Genomic DNA, 18613 nt, shown 5'->3' with positions numbered 1-18613 from the left:
TGCGAAGCATGTAACGTAACTGGAGAACGTGTCGCAACATTTGGCAGCCGGTGATAAAACAACGCTCTTCGGCCACGTTCACACACGCTTCTCTCCTTCGATGCTCGACCGTGCACTTAATCGGCGCATGAATTACTCGAGTGCCACTCGAAATCATCGACATACCTCTGTATCGCGGCCGAACCTTCCTATCGGTCGTTCCCATGCAGCGGCCGCAGACAAACTTTCACGCTTTTACTCGTCTGACGCGTACGAAGTTATACTACTTGCTGCGACGCGACTGCCAGGCCGTGAAAAAAAATATGGAATTCACAAGAGGTTCGTACAGTATAGAAAGAATGTCAAAGTTGAGATCGAACGGCTTGCAACACCAAGCAGACAGTTGCGATATTTAAATCGTATCCATCTGGAAGAGCAAGAAAGGTATAGGTTTTATATCTAAAAGCGCACAGCTTTGTCGTTACGAGTATCGGTCGACTATGAATTTGTTTAAAGAAATAATTTCATTTTGATGGGCTCAAATGATCGAAGAAACAGAACCGTCTTCTTATTACAACAGCTCCTTCAATTCGTATCGAAGAAACGAAGGAAGAAGGTATATAGCCAGCTAAGGAAAAACGAGCCGACAAAACTCCTAACAAATCGATGCTCCGTCGTTCTAAATGTATGAAATTTTAGAGAAAAATTAGGAATCGTCGATATACCGTGGCGAATAGTTCCGCTAATTTTTATAAACGCAATTTTTCTCAACGCACAAAGCACCGCCGTTAATTCGCTAATTGCCCGTTTAGTAGCATTAATAGAGAGATGAAATGCAATCGTTCCAATTAATTCCATTTATCGCGTATGATCGGACGATCGTCCGCGTTATTAGAACTTAATATTCCATTACGATGGCTAACGATGGAAGAAGGTCTCGTCAGCGGCGTATTTACCGAAGTCGAAAGCCAGCAAAGTCGACTTCCTGCCACGCGATGCCTTTACGTTTTACACGACGTAACGGTACGTGTTGCACGGCCTTATCTAACGGCGATGCAACAGTAGTAGAGATTATGTCCCGCATACATATTAATCAACGTTCCGTAACAGAATGATCGATAGAGACTAAATGCAAATTCACGGTTGACGGTGATATCGAACGATACGAATAGCATCGGAGATGACAACGGACTTCTTTTTCTCCGGATCGTACTTTGCATTGAGTTTGAGTTCTTGGATTAGGTTCGAGTCAAAGCGGAATCGAATATAAATTACGTTAGGCTTGTATCGAGGAATGCAAATGGTATACTACGAGTGTAATGGTTACAAAGTGACTATAAAGATCGTACAATGACTATAATAGGGTGACCCCCTAGGAGTCGCTATAATTGCTGCAAATTGAACGCACGAAACGACTACAATTATTACGAAACAGCCAGGAACGATTTGCGGATGATCATGAGCATAATGTAACCATGAATTCTCGGAACGTGACTATAGTAAATGCTCATAGCCGTGCGATTACGCGACTCTTAAAACTACGAACATATGCTTCCTGGACTTTTTCCCATCACAAATTCTACGTGTCTTCTGGCTGCTAGTTTTCATAAATAGCGTCCCCCTGCACTGACCTTCGCGCGAAAAGCAAACCCACGATTCCGCTTAAGTATCGCCGGGATCAAAGTGTTAATCGCGGGACAATGTCGGTGTACTCTCTTGGGATGCACCTACGCGCCGATGCAGTCGTACGCCCACGCGCGCACGGAACGTTTCACGGTGAAGGAAACGCGAGGATCGTAAGAAGATCGAACGAAGAACGAGAAGTACGGAAATACCAGAGAGAAGAAGATTAGGCGAAGACGCGAACGAGCGAGGGGGAAAGACGGTGTCAGAGTTCAAGCGAGCGGTTGTTGAACGCGACGGCGACATTTGTTAGACCACGTGCGATAGATAGATTGGGCAGCCGTTGAATATTTCCGAGACGCTCGAGTGGTGGAAATTGGCATTGGAAAACTTAAGAGAATATGCCTGTTTTTAAGCTCTGTGAATTATATACGAATTATCGAAACCTGTTCCTGCGTTTCTAGCTTTCTTTATCAGATCTACAGTTCGTTTTCGTTGCGTCGAAGTAGAATGGTAGAAGATGGCCGATTTTTGCGAACCGCAGGCACCAGAAATATCTACGGGACATCGTTCTGTAGGTTCCACGAAATTACAAAAGCATGCTTTCTTATCGGCAATATGACGAGAAAGTTGTAAAAAAAAAAGAAGTATCGAGCGAAGAGAGCGAGAAATTGGTAATCGCTAACTTCGAACGATCGTAGCTTTGTAACAAATGGATGAAATTGAAAAACTGAAAGGCCATTTTGCGGATAAAAGTTAATATTTATATTGTACGTCAAAGATAGCTGACAAAACTATTTTTTAATGTTCCTAGAAAACACCGATACCCCTTTACTGCCAAACTATCGACGTTTCAGCTCCGTTGTTTCTAGCAACGTAAAAATCTAACTTCGGAACGCAACGGTATAAATTACAAGGTAGAACATAATTCATCTTCGTTTCCCAGAATTCCAGCGTCAGAGCTTCTCCCGGAAGGAACTAAAAAGCCAGGCGGTGGACGAAAATCCGACAAAAGAAGAGGACGGAGCAAAAAGTTTCGCTAGCGACGCGGAACGCAGTCGATAGCTCTGGCACGAAGTTAAAACGCGAAAATGTGACGGCACCGCGAGCGGATCGCCCGGCTCAGTCGCAGCGAAAGGGCCGTGTCTAGTTTCGTTTTACTCTGCTTATCATGAGAAATGGCGGCCGTTTGTAAAACAATGCGGCCGCTAAGGGAGGACGAGCAGCGGCGCGTAGGTGGCCTCCTTGCGAACGCTGGTCGACGGTGAACACGGAACACGGTGACAGAACGAAATGTCCGTGCCTTAAATGGCCACCTGAGACTCCCCTGTCGTTTCTATTGCTGCTCGCCGCAGCCGTGTCGCCGTCTGCCCTTTTTCCTCCCATCCGGCTCTCTCTTGCCAGAGCGCCGTGTGTTACGCGATTCGAACAAACCGCGTGCAGCGTGCACGCGAGTCGTCCTGTCCAAGTGCGAATCGAGCGCTTTCGGATTTTTAAATTCGATATAAAGCGATGATGGAGCAGGGTCGACAGATTTGTCGAAAAGATTTTTAATGCCACGTGGATCGTTCGGATCGTTGACGAATCAATTTCATTTCTGTATTTCTTTCGAATTCGAAGAACAGTGGAACAGATCTATATCTGTCTAGGATGGATTAAACAATTTTTATCGATAACGAGACGAACAAATTTGTACAAAGCTGATACAGAAGCGTATCAATTCAAAACGGTTACGTTGGAATAATAAGAATTACAATCGGTTGCTTGTACGCAAAATAGTAATAGGTGAAATACAGGTAGAATGTACCGCATAGGTAGAGTAAGAAGGTAACGTAAAGGCCAGGAAGAATAATAGGAATGCATTTTCACTGCCTTCCGATACGTAATCTTTGCTCCATTAGAAACCGCGCGGACGATACTCGTAAGCACAGTCGCGTTACAAACGACAAGCTTCGCGCTGTAATTCTGCCGGATCGCCGAGTTTATGCAGTCGACTTACCGCATTTGCATTAGGTGCTTCTTTCTTATGGTCTATAACGCGCGTTTCTACGGTCGCTGCTGTTTCTCCGAGAAATCTAGATGTGCCTTGCTTTGGCTCGACCCGAACCAAGGCTAATATCAAATCTATAGAAAGTAAAATTTCTCCCAGCTAAACACGCTTCGAATCATCCAGGGAGAATCGTGGCCCATTAATTTCCAGTCGGAGCAAAAAACACAGCTGTGACATAAACTCCTCGACGCTATCGGAGAGGCATCTCGGTTGCGTCAGTGCATCGAGTGCATACAGCCGGTCTCTTCTCTTACCGTATGCATTCTAGTGGCGCCAGCCTGCTGCTGCACTTTAGGGGCCGCTTTTATTTATCGTCCCGCAGAAATGTTATTATTTGTGAGCCGGCCCGTACGGCCGATTCGCACGCTACGCGAACAATGGGCCCTCCTCGTCGACCAACAATGTCAAACCGTGCCACCGAGTCACGTGCACGCCCAACACCGCGCACGGGTGCAATAACCGTGACTTTTATGTTCCGGCGCCATCCGCCGGGCTATGAGAATCGTAGCTAACAGACGAAGCTGGCGTATCCAACGAGCATCGAGTCGAAGCTTCGTCTCGACGCGCTGGTAGCCTCGCAGCTATGCGACTCGATCAAGACTAATCATAGCCTGATTAGTCTCGCACCCGGAAGTCTCAGGCGGTACGAACAATAAGAATCGAGACACAGAAGCCCTACGAAGTTTCACGAGATACAGTATCTGCCTTTTTAATCTAAACGTCTCATCGGACAAACGGTTGCGTTAATTTTTACCACGCGTTAATTCAACGAGCAAATACCAAGTAATCCGTACGAGTCAGTGGCACAACAAGATACGGCGGTAGCCGGCGTTTCAAAAATTCAAACGCTTCGGAGAAAAATTGCCGTCCCGAACGAAATTTCCAACCCCCGTGTCCTGTGCGCTGCTTTTACAGCGAAGGTATTAGCGAACCGGTAGCCAAGCAAATACGTGCATTTGTCGAGGGAACTCGTACGACACGGCTGAACACAGAAGCGGCTCGATGGCGCACAGACGCTCGAAGCTGAAAGGGGGAATGAGACCGACACGATGTACCCCCTACGGAGTAGCGTTGCCTCGATGCTTGTACACGCGAAAAATTTGCAACCGAGACAATGGCGGCCGTATTCTTTGCCTCTCTCTACACGAAACATGACCGGCACGAGTTGTATTCTGGCGCCGATCGCGAGGGGGAGGAAACTGACCATCCGAGATTGAAATATAACCGGTCGCTCAAATATGTATGGGAGCATGCTGAAATTTATGCCACCGTTTCCACGTATTTATGTGCGCCTCTGCAACCGTAGTGGGGCGGTCGATAAGTTGTTCCAACGACTTTTGAAGAAATCGAGAGACGTTTATGATAGCTTGCTGCTATACACGACAGGGTTGAGTTTCGATTTTTTAAACGACCATCGAACAAGGGTTCTTGGTGTCTGTTAGGGTTAGGGGAAGGAGGATCGTCGCGATGTCTTGCGTAACGAGTATTTAATTTTTCTCTTGATTCGTCGAATTCATTTCCAGGAAAGAACTGCAGATCTCCGGTTAGATGCTCGACGAGAACGACAAATAACGAAGCGACCAGCCATCGAATACGAATACAGGAAACGAAAATACCGTTTGTATGGTCGAAAGCAGTTTTTCTGAATTGCAAAAGTGGAAGCAGCCCCTTTCGAGCGCGATAACGTGAAACTGAAGTGGACACGTGTTGCGTTTCGGTTTATATTGCGAATGAATAGCTCGAGAGGTTGAAGACGTACAAGAGGGTAGCTTAGCTTCCACTAGCTTTGTTGCATCACGTTTTGGAGAGAGTATCGTGGGCGATGGAGTCGAATGGATTTTAAATTCTACTTAGGACCATCGATGGAACGGAAATGCTTTTGAGTTTTATTTAAACAAAGTTCAAAGGAAACTTCGAATTAGAAATTTGTAACTTAAATTCGGGCGCCCGATAAATTTCTGTTATTCTTCAACCAATTTTTATACAACAGATCGAATTCCGTGCAACAGATCGAAACAGACCTTTCCCCACGAGTCGTAAAATTAAAAATTCACCCGACGTAAGATTCTACTCTCGATTTTCTCTCTACGTGCTTAGAAATACCATTTCGACGCGCCGATCGCCAGCGACGATCAAACAATACTTTCTACCGCCCGAATCGGAAGATCGAGCACGATCGACCGTATAAAAGATAAATCTCTATCGAGTTGGATCTAAAATAATTTCCTCGAGCTGGGAATACCACTGCAACATTGAGATTTCACGAAAAGACCTCCTCGAAGTTATTTTCGTGGCGAGTGAACGAGGGGGGTACACGTTTGTCCGTGGAACAAGAGGATCGATGATCGCGTTCCGCGTCGTATAGATCGGTATCGGGCGGATATCGATCGATCTTGACTAGATCCTCTGTAGATCGGGGGATAACGCGCGGAACCAGATACAACAGAGGTAGATACCAGGAGCGGCGGTTTAACGCGAAGATCGATGGCCGATTGCATACTGAATGGCGTTCGGGAGCCTTCTAAATCACCGGTCTCGAGATTTAGTGCGCACGAGGATCCTTCTAGCGATCACTACGACCACCGAACAAACGCCGAACAGCTCGAGAGGAAAACGTTATTGAAAATGGACGAGCTTCTGCTTTAAATAGAAACAAAATTTGCCTAATATTTCGGTGACTCTACCACAGTCCCTTTCTTTCGAGGATAATTTAGCCGTAAAACAAATTGCGTAGACTTTTCGTTTTTTGATCCAAAGTTTCCGATTCGACGATCCCTTGTTTGAGAATGAACCGTGAAAAGTTCGATGTAAAATTCGCGCACAAAAGCTGAGATTGATCTTTCGATCGGCAAATATCCAGATCCTCGAATATCGCGATCTCTCGAGCGGAGAAAGGTCGACGTTGCCATCCTCTAAAATTCACCTGGAATATCCTGCGAAACACTCCGAAGCTGCCTAAAACTTGGCTGCAGGAGGGAAGACGAGGAATCCGCGTCATGATTTCGAAGTTAAACGCGCCATTAGAATTCGTCGGCGGCGACCAGCTGCTGGATTCGCGGCTCGACTCCGAAACCGGCGAATAAAGACGGAGCGAGGCAGAGACGAGGGGTCGGAGGATCGAGGAAGAGGATCGAATTTGCCTAAAATCATTGCGGCAGCGTCGTTTCACGACTGGCGGACTGTGGGTAAGAGGCACGATTGACCGTTCGTACCGCGGGGGTGGGGTATTAACATTGAATGCCGAGGCGAAGTTAGAGCCGGGCACGGACCGCGGCATGCATTAAACATCTGCTATATAGCCGAACAATTCTGAATTATACATCCACGGTGAGATAGCCGGCTGAGTGGCCAGGGAATTGTGCCACTATTTCTTTGCCGGCAATCGAAGCTGTCCCGCTGCGCCGATAACGCCGCTCCCAGCGTCGATTCCAACCCCGTCGCCGGAAATCCTGCCTTTCTTCTCTCCCATCTTCGCAGATTAGATCGACAGAGTCTGGGTCACGCGGCCCCGGGACAAGAAAGCGCGTTAGGAGAAACGTATCGGGCTTGGATCGAGATTATACGACGCGAGAAGGGGTTGGTTTCTCGGTTGACGTTAGTGAAAGGCAGTGAATCACTATTTTCGATATACAGAGTTTTTCGATGATCTTTAAATTCGAAGCTACGACGATATTTTTAGTTCGAGACGTTTGGTTAGTCGACTGCGATCAAGGGGATGTCGTGGTAACAAAAAAATTGTCAGATCGATGAAAGTAATATATCTATAGAGGAAAAGATAGATATATCTATACAAAGAAAAATGTGTAAGTTTAAAACGAAGAAGTCTGTAATCCATCATTCCGACGGATGTGGTAATCCTACACTGAAAACCAAACCAAAGCACGTTTTCCCCGAAAGCAGAGTTTCCAAGCGGCAGGATTAACTCATCCCCGAAAGCGATTCGAGTTGCTCCGTTGCCCGCAGCCTTCTTATTCTTCATACGTTTCACGTCCGCACCAGCATGGACTCATCCCTTTTCGTGGCCGAGGATCCCCGAGAGATAAACCGCTGACATACCAATTTCGAATTCGTACCTATTGGCCCCGCGATACTTATCGCGACACCGGCCACGAACAAGGTATCACCGTGGACGCAGGTGCTACGAACGAACGTGTCGAGCGCACGAGTCGATGCGCCGATCTGCCGGCGAAATCCAGTGAGAAGAAACGAAAAGAAAAGATAAAAAAAGAAGTAAGGGGAGACAAAAGGCACAGGTCGACGCCTACGTGGTGTCCTGGGCAGATCGGCTCCGGGGATCTGGCGACCAGAGCCAGAAAATCGAGCTTTCGACAAGACAATCGTATATAGGAAGGAAGAGAAAGAAAGAGGAAAAAAAGATAGACGGAGGCCGGCTTTCTATACCCTCGCCATGCACCACGAATACGAATGGCCACGATCGGAGGTGCGTAAGGCAGGAATTCACATTCCTGGCCATATTCGGTTCCTCCTCGCCGACCCCTCGTGTCGCCTCTTAACTCTTTCGGGACGTGGCAACCGTCAGGACACGTGGGGTTACCGTATTTATATCCAACGGGCCTCTGTGTTTACGCCAGCGACTTAAACAGTTAGAGATCGTAGAGAGAAAGAGCGTGCCAAGGGAAAGACTCGTATTTGGGCTCGCTCGTTGACTTCAATAGTTTCAAAGACTGAATTTTAATCCCCCTTCAATCGTGTTCCACCCTTTCGCTTTGGTATCTCTGGCTTGGCTCTGACTCGGTGCACGGTGATTTGTGAAACCGTTGTGTGATATTCTCGGGGGAATGTTTTTCGAGTTGCATACGCTTGCTTCTGGCGGAGCAGCAGCAGCAGCAGCAGCAGCAGCAGCAGACGACGAGTGGGATCTCGAGGCTCGCGAGAAGAGTCTGTGACGCGATGACAGGGGGTTGTGGTTCTCGTCGACGGTTTTGCTATCCGAGAAACTCAAATATATTTGAACGAATATGAAAATACGTTGCAATTGAACTTTCATCGATGCATCCACGACACGTGTATGGAATCTACGTTACGTGTAAATCGTTGGTGACGTTTCAAAGATATATTTTTTACGAGTGAAATATTATGTGTCTAGTATTTTTTCTTTCGTGGACTTACCTTGGACATGGCAGCGCCCAATCCAGCTTGACACGAACCCTGCCTGTGGTATCCCCAGTACCCTGAAACGGAAACACGCAATTATATAGCGTCGTTCTTCGCTGTTCTAAACAGAGACGTCATATCTCGGTCGTTTCGTTTGAACGGACTTCTGCCCACGTACCGGCAGCCCTCGATAATTGAGAACGTTCCCCGAATCGATCCTTCGTAACGATAATTCCACGCATAATTACGGCCGACAAATGAAAGATTACTTCGAGATCGTTTAACCTGTTGCTTCGATGTCTCGCTCTTTCCCGCTCAAAGGTTCTCGATAAGTTATTTTTTCATTCTTATAACACAACGTACAGCGTAGAAAAATGTACAGCGGTCAGAAAATAGGTCTATCGAGAAAATTAAGTTTTAATATCTTAGCGAAGAAAAGGAAAAACGTTCGATAAATTTAACCGTATTGTTCACAAAACCAAGTTTATACCGTATGTAGTTGCTAGAACAAGGTATGGTTAATAAAATATTCATCATTTTTATCCCTGTTTCGCAATCGATACACGAAATCTTTAATGGCGTGTTACGGCGACACTCTTTGATTCGACACAGTCTTTCGGTCCTAGTTCTCATAAAGACAAGACGTATCGCAAAATGGACATTCCTCGATATTTCTACTTCTCTTAAAACCAAAAAGAAAAAGTTGCACTTTCCTTTATCAACAGAAAGATGAAGAAGAAACGGAGAACTCGAATTATCTAAAAACATCGACGAATTCTCGAAAGGTTTGATATCTCAACAACAATGCAAGCCGCAGGAAAGTCCCTCGACTGTATTCTACGACGAAAAAAGAGACAGGAATTCCTCGAGGGGAACTCGTGTCAGGAAAGGTGAAAGACTTGGCGCGCGCATTTGCTAAACGTCTTGTACCGTGTCACGGAGGTCGTTCGTCCACCTATCGACTAGGAAGTCGACTTAGAAATCGTCTTAAAGGACTATCGCCACGCACTCCCGCACACGTCCATAGAATACGTTGCACGCATCATTAATCCTGGATCGATCTTGGACGCGTGACGTGTTCGCGGGTCGTTTTCTTCGGTCGCGGATCGCCTTGATCGATTCGGACTAGTATCTCGTTCCCGACAATGTCCAACGTCGCTTCCAGGAAATCCTCCCGACCTTCGCAACGCCAACGAGATTGAATACGATTAAAATTAGATTGCCGATTCAGACTCGGTCCAGATGAATCGCGCTTCGTTTCCAACCGATGAATCATCGCCTCTCGGATGTCAATGGAAATTCAATTAGTCGGATTGTCGTATATTTTCTACGAATTCTATGCTGTGCACTTTTGCATCGAATTCTACCTACGTCATAATTTTATTCCATCGATCTTAACGCGTTTCTTACCGACAGCATATCAATGGCGTTTATCGACCGGTAGCCTGTAAATTGACGTTTTATTGACTTCGGCTATCGACTATTAATCGGTTTTTTCCTGAATCTGTTTAAGGCGGTGGTAGAAAACTTGTTGAACAAATTCGCGCTTGTACAGCCGGCAATAACAGCGTTCTATCTGTTTTTCAAAGTTGTTAAAAAGTTGTTAACTGTTCGAAGCCTGCCTCGAAAATGGAACCTGACGATGTAAGTGACATTGGTGTTCGAAGATGATTACCTAAAATTATCTCTGCAATATACCGACTCGGAAAGCAATAATCACACAGACGTCGATATAATCGACAGCCTGTAAGCGATGCGTTAAGATTAAGAACTTTCATATCCTACACGTCGATCGATCGTATTCGCTTGTCGCGTGACATTTTTCCGAGCAAAGAATACCCCATCGCTAAACATCACGAAGCTTCTCCAAAGGTCTGTCCGTACGAATTACAAGCAAATTAATCCACAGTCACCACGTTCGAACATGTTCCAAAGCCAGAAAACAGCGACGGTAACCAGAGCACGTCACCGTGCTCCATTGTTTCCGCTAAATACATAATTCATTCGGCGCGAGTCACTTCTTCACGGTTATCAATTTCTACAATTCTCGATCGTGTCTCCGCTCGTGTACCACGATCGTTCCCCGCGGCCGGTAGTTCGCGATTTCCTATAATTTCCCGTTTTTCACCTCGATCACGAACCAGTTCGAGTGTGTACACACGTCCGCGTACGTGTACGAGTTTGATAGACCGTTTTATCCGCTTCTGATACGCTATTTCACGTGCTCCTCTCGGGCAATTACGTGTCATCGAGAAAAAGGAGCGGTTATTACAGCCGTGTTCTTCTGGTAATTCGCTCTTTCCGCTCCGAGATCTCGCCTGCAGCGAATGCCCTTTTGCAATCGCACAAATATCCACGTTTCTTCGCCGCCTCTGGCTCGCAATGATATTTCAGTGGAAGACCATGTCGCTTCGCGGCGAAAGAAGCGGAAAAGTGGCCGATAAAATTGCATTACCCGCGAGCAACGCGTACCGTGCGTGAAAAGTCCTTTTCTTCTTACATCTTTTCTTTCCTTCTTCTTTTTCTACTTTTTATTTAAGCGAACGAGTTTTCACAGCGTTTAATTTCCCAAACGAGGACGATCGATGGTTTGATGCGTTCTCATCCAGTGTCTAAAATCTCTTGAACGATATAATTTATCGACTAAATTATACAAGTTTTTGAATGATCGCGTAGCCCACTGCGATTTATGTAGTCGAGCATAGCATGGTTATGTTATAACGTTATAACATAACCTGGTGGATGATTTATTTGATAATTCACACCATACGCAAAGCGTCAAATTTATTATCCAATTAGGAGGAACGAAGCCCAGGCTCGGTTACATAGAACGTTCTATTTTCAGATACGTCAAACGCGATTACGGCGAGGGACGTTTAAAGGGAATTACGTAGCTGTAGAAACGCGACGAAACGCAGGAAGTAAAAGACGTCACCACGAGCGAGAGAGGAGGTTTTGGTTTCGTTTCACGTGCAAGCCAGTCTATCGCGTAGTCCGACTCCGTATGGAAGTTCTTTTAACGTCCATCGTTGTACACCGTACATCGGTGCGCACGATGAGAATGCAGAAATGCAGCTCGGAGGTGCACTTACGATGTGTATTATCTTTGCGTCGGTCTTTTTGGAAACTTCCGGTTGAAACGTTCGCCCGTATGTTTACGCGAAGTTACGCGAAATACGCGACGTTTCTCGCACGACCGTGACTCGCCATGATTTCCACGTGGATCGTACGCTACGTCTTCTCGCTTTCCGATCTTTCCAAACGATATGATCGATCGTTAGACATTTTCCGTTCAACGCGTCTTTCGATGAGTTGAAGTATCATGTTCTCAAAAATAAAGGAATACATTTTCATGCTGTTTCGCATTCCAGCTGTGCGCGGTGTTCTCAAGGACAGTCAATACCTTTATCTTCTGTTTATCATACGTATGAAATCATCGGTAAAAGCGTTCATTTTCCAAAGAATTGCAAATATCTGTGACAAAAACTGTTTGCGTCGTTTCTGCAGCTTCGTGTTGCGTGACAGAAACAAGTTAATAGTTCACCGCGTATCCTATCGAAGACGTAACGAATAATTCAACCGACTAGAGAAATATTAAATTTCGACGCATATTCTATAACACTAGTCCCAAAAAGGCTAGTCACGATAAGACAACAAAGTCGTTCTAAAATTTATTTATTCATATTTTCTAAATAATTCCACGAACAGAGAGCCTTTATCTCTACAAGTAGCACGATAAGAAAACCGATTATTCGCTGTTTCAACAAACACAAAGTGTAGCGCCTTGCCCATCAATCAAAGCTATCCCGCTTCGTGTTACAATCTCGCGAAGAAACGAGAAGAATAAAATTTCAAACATATACGTCGATTCATAGAGGAAACGAACCGCGCATTCACGATCCGTTTGGAACACCCTCGCGTAAGATTGATCGCGCGAATGTGACTGCCGCCGGAAAGATTAATCTCGACCTGACACTTGGCATTAGCGTCAATAAGCTGGCCACACTCGTCAAAGCCTGCGCCAACGTAATCGTGACGAGTCGCTGCCATTAACCGACAATCGGCCATTATCAGCTGAAAAGAAGCAACGAAACTCAGCATTTTGCTATTGCATCGAACATCCTTCGTTTCAACTAGTCAAGGTTACGTCCGCGTTTCTAACGTTGCTACCATTAAGCGCAATTTACGAATCGATGGACGAAGGGAAACGTCGACTCGCGTAACGATACCGTGTCGTTTACAAATTTTTCTGTCTCACGCGGATTTTCTAATTTTCATGGCAGATTCCAGAGCCACGAGTTTGTTGCTCTCGCAGGAAGGAATTTTATCGCGTAGGTTTTGCAGTAATTCTAACGGTGGTGAATATTAATTAACGAATTACACGTGGCGCGATTAGAAATGTTCAGGACACGATGATTTACTCTCTCGACTTCTCAATAGGTTTTTTCACCTATTCCATTTGAATTTAGTTCACTGTATGAATAAATAACGCATTCCATGAATTAAATATTGACTCTTGGCAGTTGCTAAGAGATTGATCGCGAGTCAATGAACTTTTGCTTTAGTCGCTGGCTCCTGACTTCTTTTACCATGTACAGCCTTTTATGAAATTACATATCCGTGTCTCCTTGCTCGTTTAGCTTGCGTTATCCGACTATCAAACTATTACGTTCAACTAACTTAACCGCTCTTAATAATTCCTAATAAACTCTTAATAAGAATCGTTCGATCATACATCTTTACAACCTGACACGTCATTTCCACTCGCGATCCAAAAAAGAAATTATTTCCAGAAAGAAATGACAAGTCTCGTATCGTATACGCAATACCAGATACCATCGAAATTAATAATTGAAAAATTCAATGACACGAAGCGTGAAATTTTACAGCCGAACCGACTCGATTTCCCTCGACTTCTCGCACATCGTTCTAATACACCTGTGCGTACTTCCAAGCTGTTCGTTCGCTCGCATCGTCCCAATGCTTGAAACGAAAGTTGCATTCGATGAACGAAGAGTCGTGGTTGTTTTAATCGAGCTCACGGCCCGACAGAGACTGTCAGTGTAAGAAAACGACGGCTGTATGGGAGAATATCCGGTGGGATCCAGGAGCGCGCAGTGTTGGTCTACACGAGCGTGACTACGTACATACGTTATGAGAACGACGAGAAGGGGCCCTGACGGCCGATCGGTCACTTTAGACGAGCTGCCAGTCACGCAATTACATCAATCGGTCGTCGACGACCGATCCAGCCGTGTCGGCCAGAGAAAAAACAACGTGGTCGATCGGCGCCGCCGTTTCTTCGTGCGCATGCAAAGAAGCTCTAAAGAGAGAGACAGCTGCCCTTTAACATCGCGTCCCAATGGGCCTTCGATCTCGATGTATAGCCGGTAATGGCGTGTTTAAAATCGATACGTGAGAAATCAATGGTTTGAAGAATGATTCCAACTAGGAGGTGTACCGAATCATTCATTAGAAACGTGTTGCGATATAATTGAAACGAAATCCTGTACTGTTGAAAAATTCCAAATTTACCTTCTGTCCTGTATCGTATAATACGCAAAGTTCTAGTAGTCTGGTCCGACGAAAAGTGACTTTTCAGTGCAGATTTCGGTATAGGTAGAATGGAAAGTTATTTTTACGTTCGACAGAGTTTCTTTTTTTCTTTTTTTTTTTTTTTTTTTTTGCGAAAAAGTTGCCTCAATGTGCGAGGTAACGAAAGACAGGTTCGATTGGAGGATATCGTCGCCAGTCGCTCTATTTATACTCTTTCGTGTCTCGATGCTTTGCGAGGGTGCTATTCTCGTCGGTAACAGAGTGCTTTGCACTCGAACTTGGGCCCACGACGAGCGCTATAGAAATACGAAGAAAGTTACTGCAAGTAAGCAAACGAAGCGTAAGTCCAACGACACGGAGGACCCGCACGGTCCTTCGAAAACAACGACATCCTTGTCACGTGGAAATATACATTGAAAGTAGCAAATGAAATTACCTAGATATAAATAAATAACGCAGTGATAAGACGCGTGAGTCAAACGAAACACATATTCGAGTAAATTAAAGATCGTCCGATGAAAATAATAATTTTCGCTGCAAGTATTAATTCGTAATTTTAAAGAATGAAGTTAAAACGGTACGGTGAAAGTGTTCGTACGTTCGTACACGTGACGCTTAATCGAGTTGCACAGAATGAATGGAGCTACTGTGATTCTGATTCCGCGTAAATGTGTGAGTGTGTCGACGGGCGATTAAGTATCCCCTATCAAGCGTATATTTTTTAATAAGAAGAAAACGAAACTCGATGGTCGTGGTAAATAATCTGAACAATTGAAAACATTAAATACCACGTTGAAATTATTAAATTACATTGGAAATAAGAGGGAGTCAGTTTGTGGAATCGGTTTAACATCAGAAGCAATTATCGTACAACGGTAAGATAGATTACAATCGCTTGGAAAGTACGCTTTTCTATTATCAGATTACTCCTTTTTTTCTACCTTTCTTTTTTTAAATCGGTTCAGTTCTTAGATAGCTTCGAACGCCATAACGAGAATCGATGACGAGTGAAATTATATCTCCATCGGTACGAAGAAAATAAGAGGAAAAGTGACGTAAATCAAAGCAAGCGCATTCCACCTTTTGGTCAGACTATCGAGTATTCCATTGTTCCCTCGAGCTGTTCGAAACCTCGTCATGAAAACGTACCACGGCCGCAAACAACGTCATTTTCCCCTGACAGATCAATCGTGGCAAAACTGTCCAAAAAGAATAGCCGAAGAAAAAAGTAAGAACGAAATTGCATTTCCATCCTGGAGAAGCAAGCAAGAAGACAATCGGCGCGAAACAAACGAAACACCGCAGAGGTTTATCTCTGAACAGCAATTCCAAGCGCCTGTTGGACGCGAGCGCGAGCCGCAATAAAATCGCAATAAGAGTCGGATCGTTCTTATTGCAACGCGAAGAATTCAAGATCTTGTCACCAGCATTCTTGTTGTTAATAGTTCGTCAAGCCAGGACAAAGTGGCCGTGATTTTTATTGGTAGCCGCGAATAAAGTAGCGACGACGGCCATTCGTTTTGACAAATCCTCGGGCAAGAAACGAATATCCACGGCGAAGCCGGTAGAGAGATCGGCAACACGATCGTAATTCAAGCAGGATCAAGTGTTAATTGGCCTTGTTAGAACGATGCTGAGCTAGCGGCCCGAGGCAACGGCGCCTTCTAATTACAATTTTCCGTTTTTCCATCTTTTGTTTTTCTTCTCGGTGTTTTTCCTATACGAGCTTCCTTCTCGAACCACGCTTCAACGAGTGGGCGGCTTTCATCGTTAGAACGCGGCTTGCTAATGGCAATTCATCGCCACTTTCACTGGATGCTACTGCCGCTGCTCGCGTTTCTCGAATGTGCCGTTTTATTGTCTAAGTGGCGACGATATCGCGCCACCGAACAACGAGGGAATGTTCTCTCGTCTCGCGAGCTTAACAAACGTGCGTACTGTTTTATTAACCGTGATGGTTAGTTCTCTCGATGTGATTGCTTCCTTCGACTATTTTGATAATTGTCTTGCTACCGTTGCATACGAGAAACTTCTTCTTGCAGCAAGCGAGCTCTGGTTTTAAACAATATTCCTACGAGAATTAAATGTCTCTAAGTTAATTTCATCAATTTTCGTAATCGAAGCGAGCCTTTCCTCTTATCAAAGATACTCTTAATTTTGAGAAAAATACAGAAGAATGTAAATGACTCGAGGACATCCAATTACCTATGACACCGACATCGACATCGTGCGATCTAATGAAACTAACCATCGAGTACGTAGTCCAAATCGAGGAAAAATATTCGAGCGAAAAAAAAAGAGTTTCTATTTCCTAGTCGACGTAAGAAGCAACGATTCCGACTCGATACCAAACTTAGATAAAATCGCTGCACGTTTAAGGGGAAGCGTTGGAAACTACACGCCGTAATAACAGGCCGATTTCTATGGAAACATTCACTGTGGCGTTTCATCGTGAAGGATGGATCGGAGTCGTTCTGCTCTGTAATCACTGGCTGAACGCATCGAAGGTAATAGATAGAGTGTGAATCATAAACCTTGTCTACGCTTCTCTTCGAAGACCTCCATCCTGGCTCTAAAAGCTCTTTTTAGTAGCGCTTAACCGTACACCCTTTTCTTCTCCTTGTGGCACGTTTAGCACATCGCGAGGCCATTAGTCGACCGGTCGATTTTTCAGCGAGCCACGTTGATGAACCAACGGGAAACCGCCCGATCGTTCCTATTTGCACTACCATAGAAGGGAAAACATCGTGTAATCTTTATTTGAAAAGCATATTGTCCCCGTTTAATCTGGTTGAAAATGAGGTGGAAGTAGCGTACTTGTGAAACATATCGCGTGATACGATAGACGTGTGTTTGTGATTAAACAGATAGAAGTAAACGAGGGTGAAAGGTATACGATCGCATCGAAGAAACTTTATGTAAACAATACATCGGCTTCAACGGAATTGGAAAAACAGCGTTCCATCGCCTGAATGATTCTTCGTCCTTTAATTCATTTGGAAATAATTTCTATGTTTATTAAGAAAAATTTACAAACGATCGAAAGATGTCGACAAGTACGTCGACGAACTTTTTTTCAGATTATTCCGACGCAAGAACACAATCGTGGCAAAAACCTGTGTCTGAAGATTCTGACGATCGTCAGCAGCGCGATTGACAAGAACATTCTAAGCTCTAAAAATAATAAATAATAAAGGAGTATTAATCGATGCGTTAAGGTGCTTCGCACGTTTATGCATATCGGTGTAAACACGCATATGTATTTGCATGCTGATATAGGTGTTACCGGCAGTTCTTTACGACAAACGGAAACGCGCACGTGAGCAAATCTACAGGAATAAAAATTACGTGGTGGCAGATGTTTGCGGATGTTCGTCTTGCGTATTAAACCACGAAGTAGACAATGAAACAGAAGGACGGAACGAAAGATATTAATAGGAATGGTACGATCGAAGAGACCAAAACGGCTTCTGCGAAATTTCGCAAAACTACAATTTCTACTAAAAATTTGCAAAACTTCCTTCCCGATGACGGCACCTTCTTCAAACCTAAAAGTGAGTCAGTTTCCCCGAAGGTCGTTCTCGCCGATTCACGACGCATCGATGATCTCACGTGCTGTTTTGCAACACCAACGTCATCTTCTACGAGCGATTGAAAATTGACAAAGAACAGAACTCGCCTGATAGAAAATCAACCGTTGCACGATGCGATTTATGTCGTCGAAGGACGCGAATGTTAATGAAACGCTCGTATAATGCACAGCTGGAAAACCAAACGTTCCAATGCGAATTATATCTACGCGGTAACGACAAATGGTAGCCGGTCGACAGACGAGAAGCGAACATGGCGATTCGCGTCCAGAAAAGGCAAGAATGAGCAAATATCCAGATAGAACGACCAGCGCACGGCTTCATAAACGATCTAGCCGTTAAGAACGCGCCTTACGATTCTCGGGAAAAGCGACAGCAAACGTTCGTCCGTTTGGCCGCTACAAATTGTTTAATTGCTCGAGTCTCGCCGCAGAATTTCTCGACGATGAGCTCACACGCCTGCGATGCGCGCCACTTCCGCGAGGATATCGACGTTTTCTGACGAACTGCGACCGTTTTTATCAGTTTCGTCTTGCGAAAGTAACGTCGACGTAAACGCGATATCGATCTTCTACGGCGAAACGCTGGATCGTCGGTGATCGAACAAAACGTCAGACGCGAGTGAGTCAGAAGCCACTTAAACGCGTCAGATTCTGCTAAGTTCGTCTTGGACTCGAGAAGCTTAGCAAGAAAATGTAGA

At 44.9% G+C, this 18613-nt stretch overlaps 1 protein-coding gene across 6 annotated transcripts in view; it reads right to left on the bottom strand.

Moving 5' to 3' along the window:
* LOC117233588 (integrin alpha-PS2) overlaps positions 1 to 18613 on the bottom strand; it is a 75391-nt gene that overhangs the window by 11520 nt on the left and 45258 nt on the right. For 2 of the 6 annotated variants that reach the window (XM_033494034.1, XM_033494035.1), the window contains exon 5: positions 8783 to 8844. In XM_033494034.1, the coding sequence (XP_033349925.1) occupies positions 8783 to 8844 (62 nt within the window). Of the gene's footprint in view, positions 1 to 8782; positions 8845 to 8945; positions 9067 to 10177; positions 10274 to 18613 lie in introns of those variants that run through there. The other 4 variants (XM_033494038.1, XM_033494039.1, XM_033494036.1 and 1 more) reach the window with 4 other exon arrangements.

Source organism: Bombus vosnesenskii, unplaced genomic scaffold, assembly GCF_011952255.1.
Source record: "Bombus vosnesenskii isolate JDL3184/JDL3185 unplaced genomic scaffold, Bvos_JDL3184-5_v1.1 scf7180000013297, whole genome shotgun sequence".
NCBI lineage: Eukaryota > Metazoa > Arthropoda > Insecta > Hymenoptera > Apidae > Bombus > Bombus vosnesenskii.
Note: the sequence above shows the minus strand (reverse complement) of the source record. Positions and strands in the feature narration are given on the sequence as shown.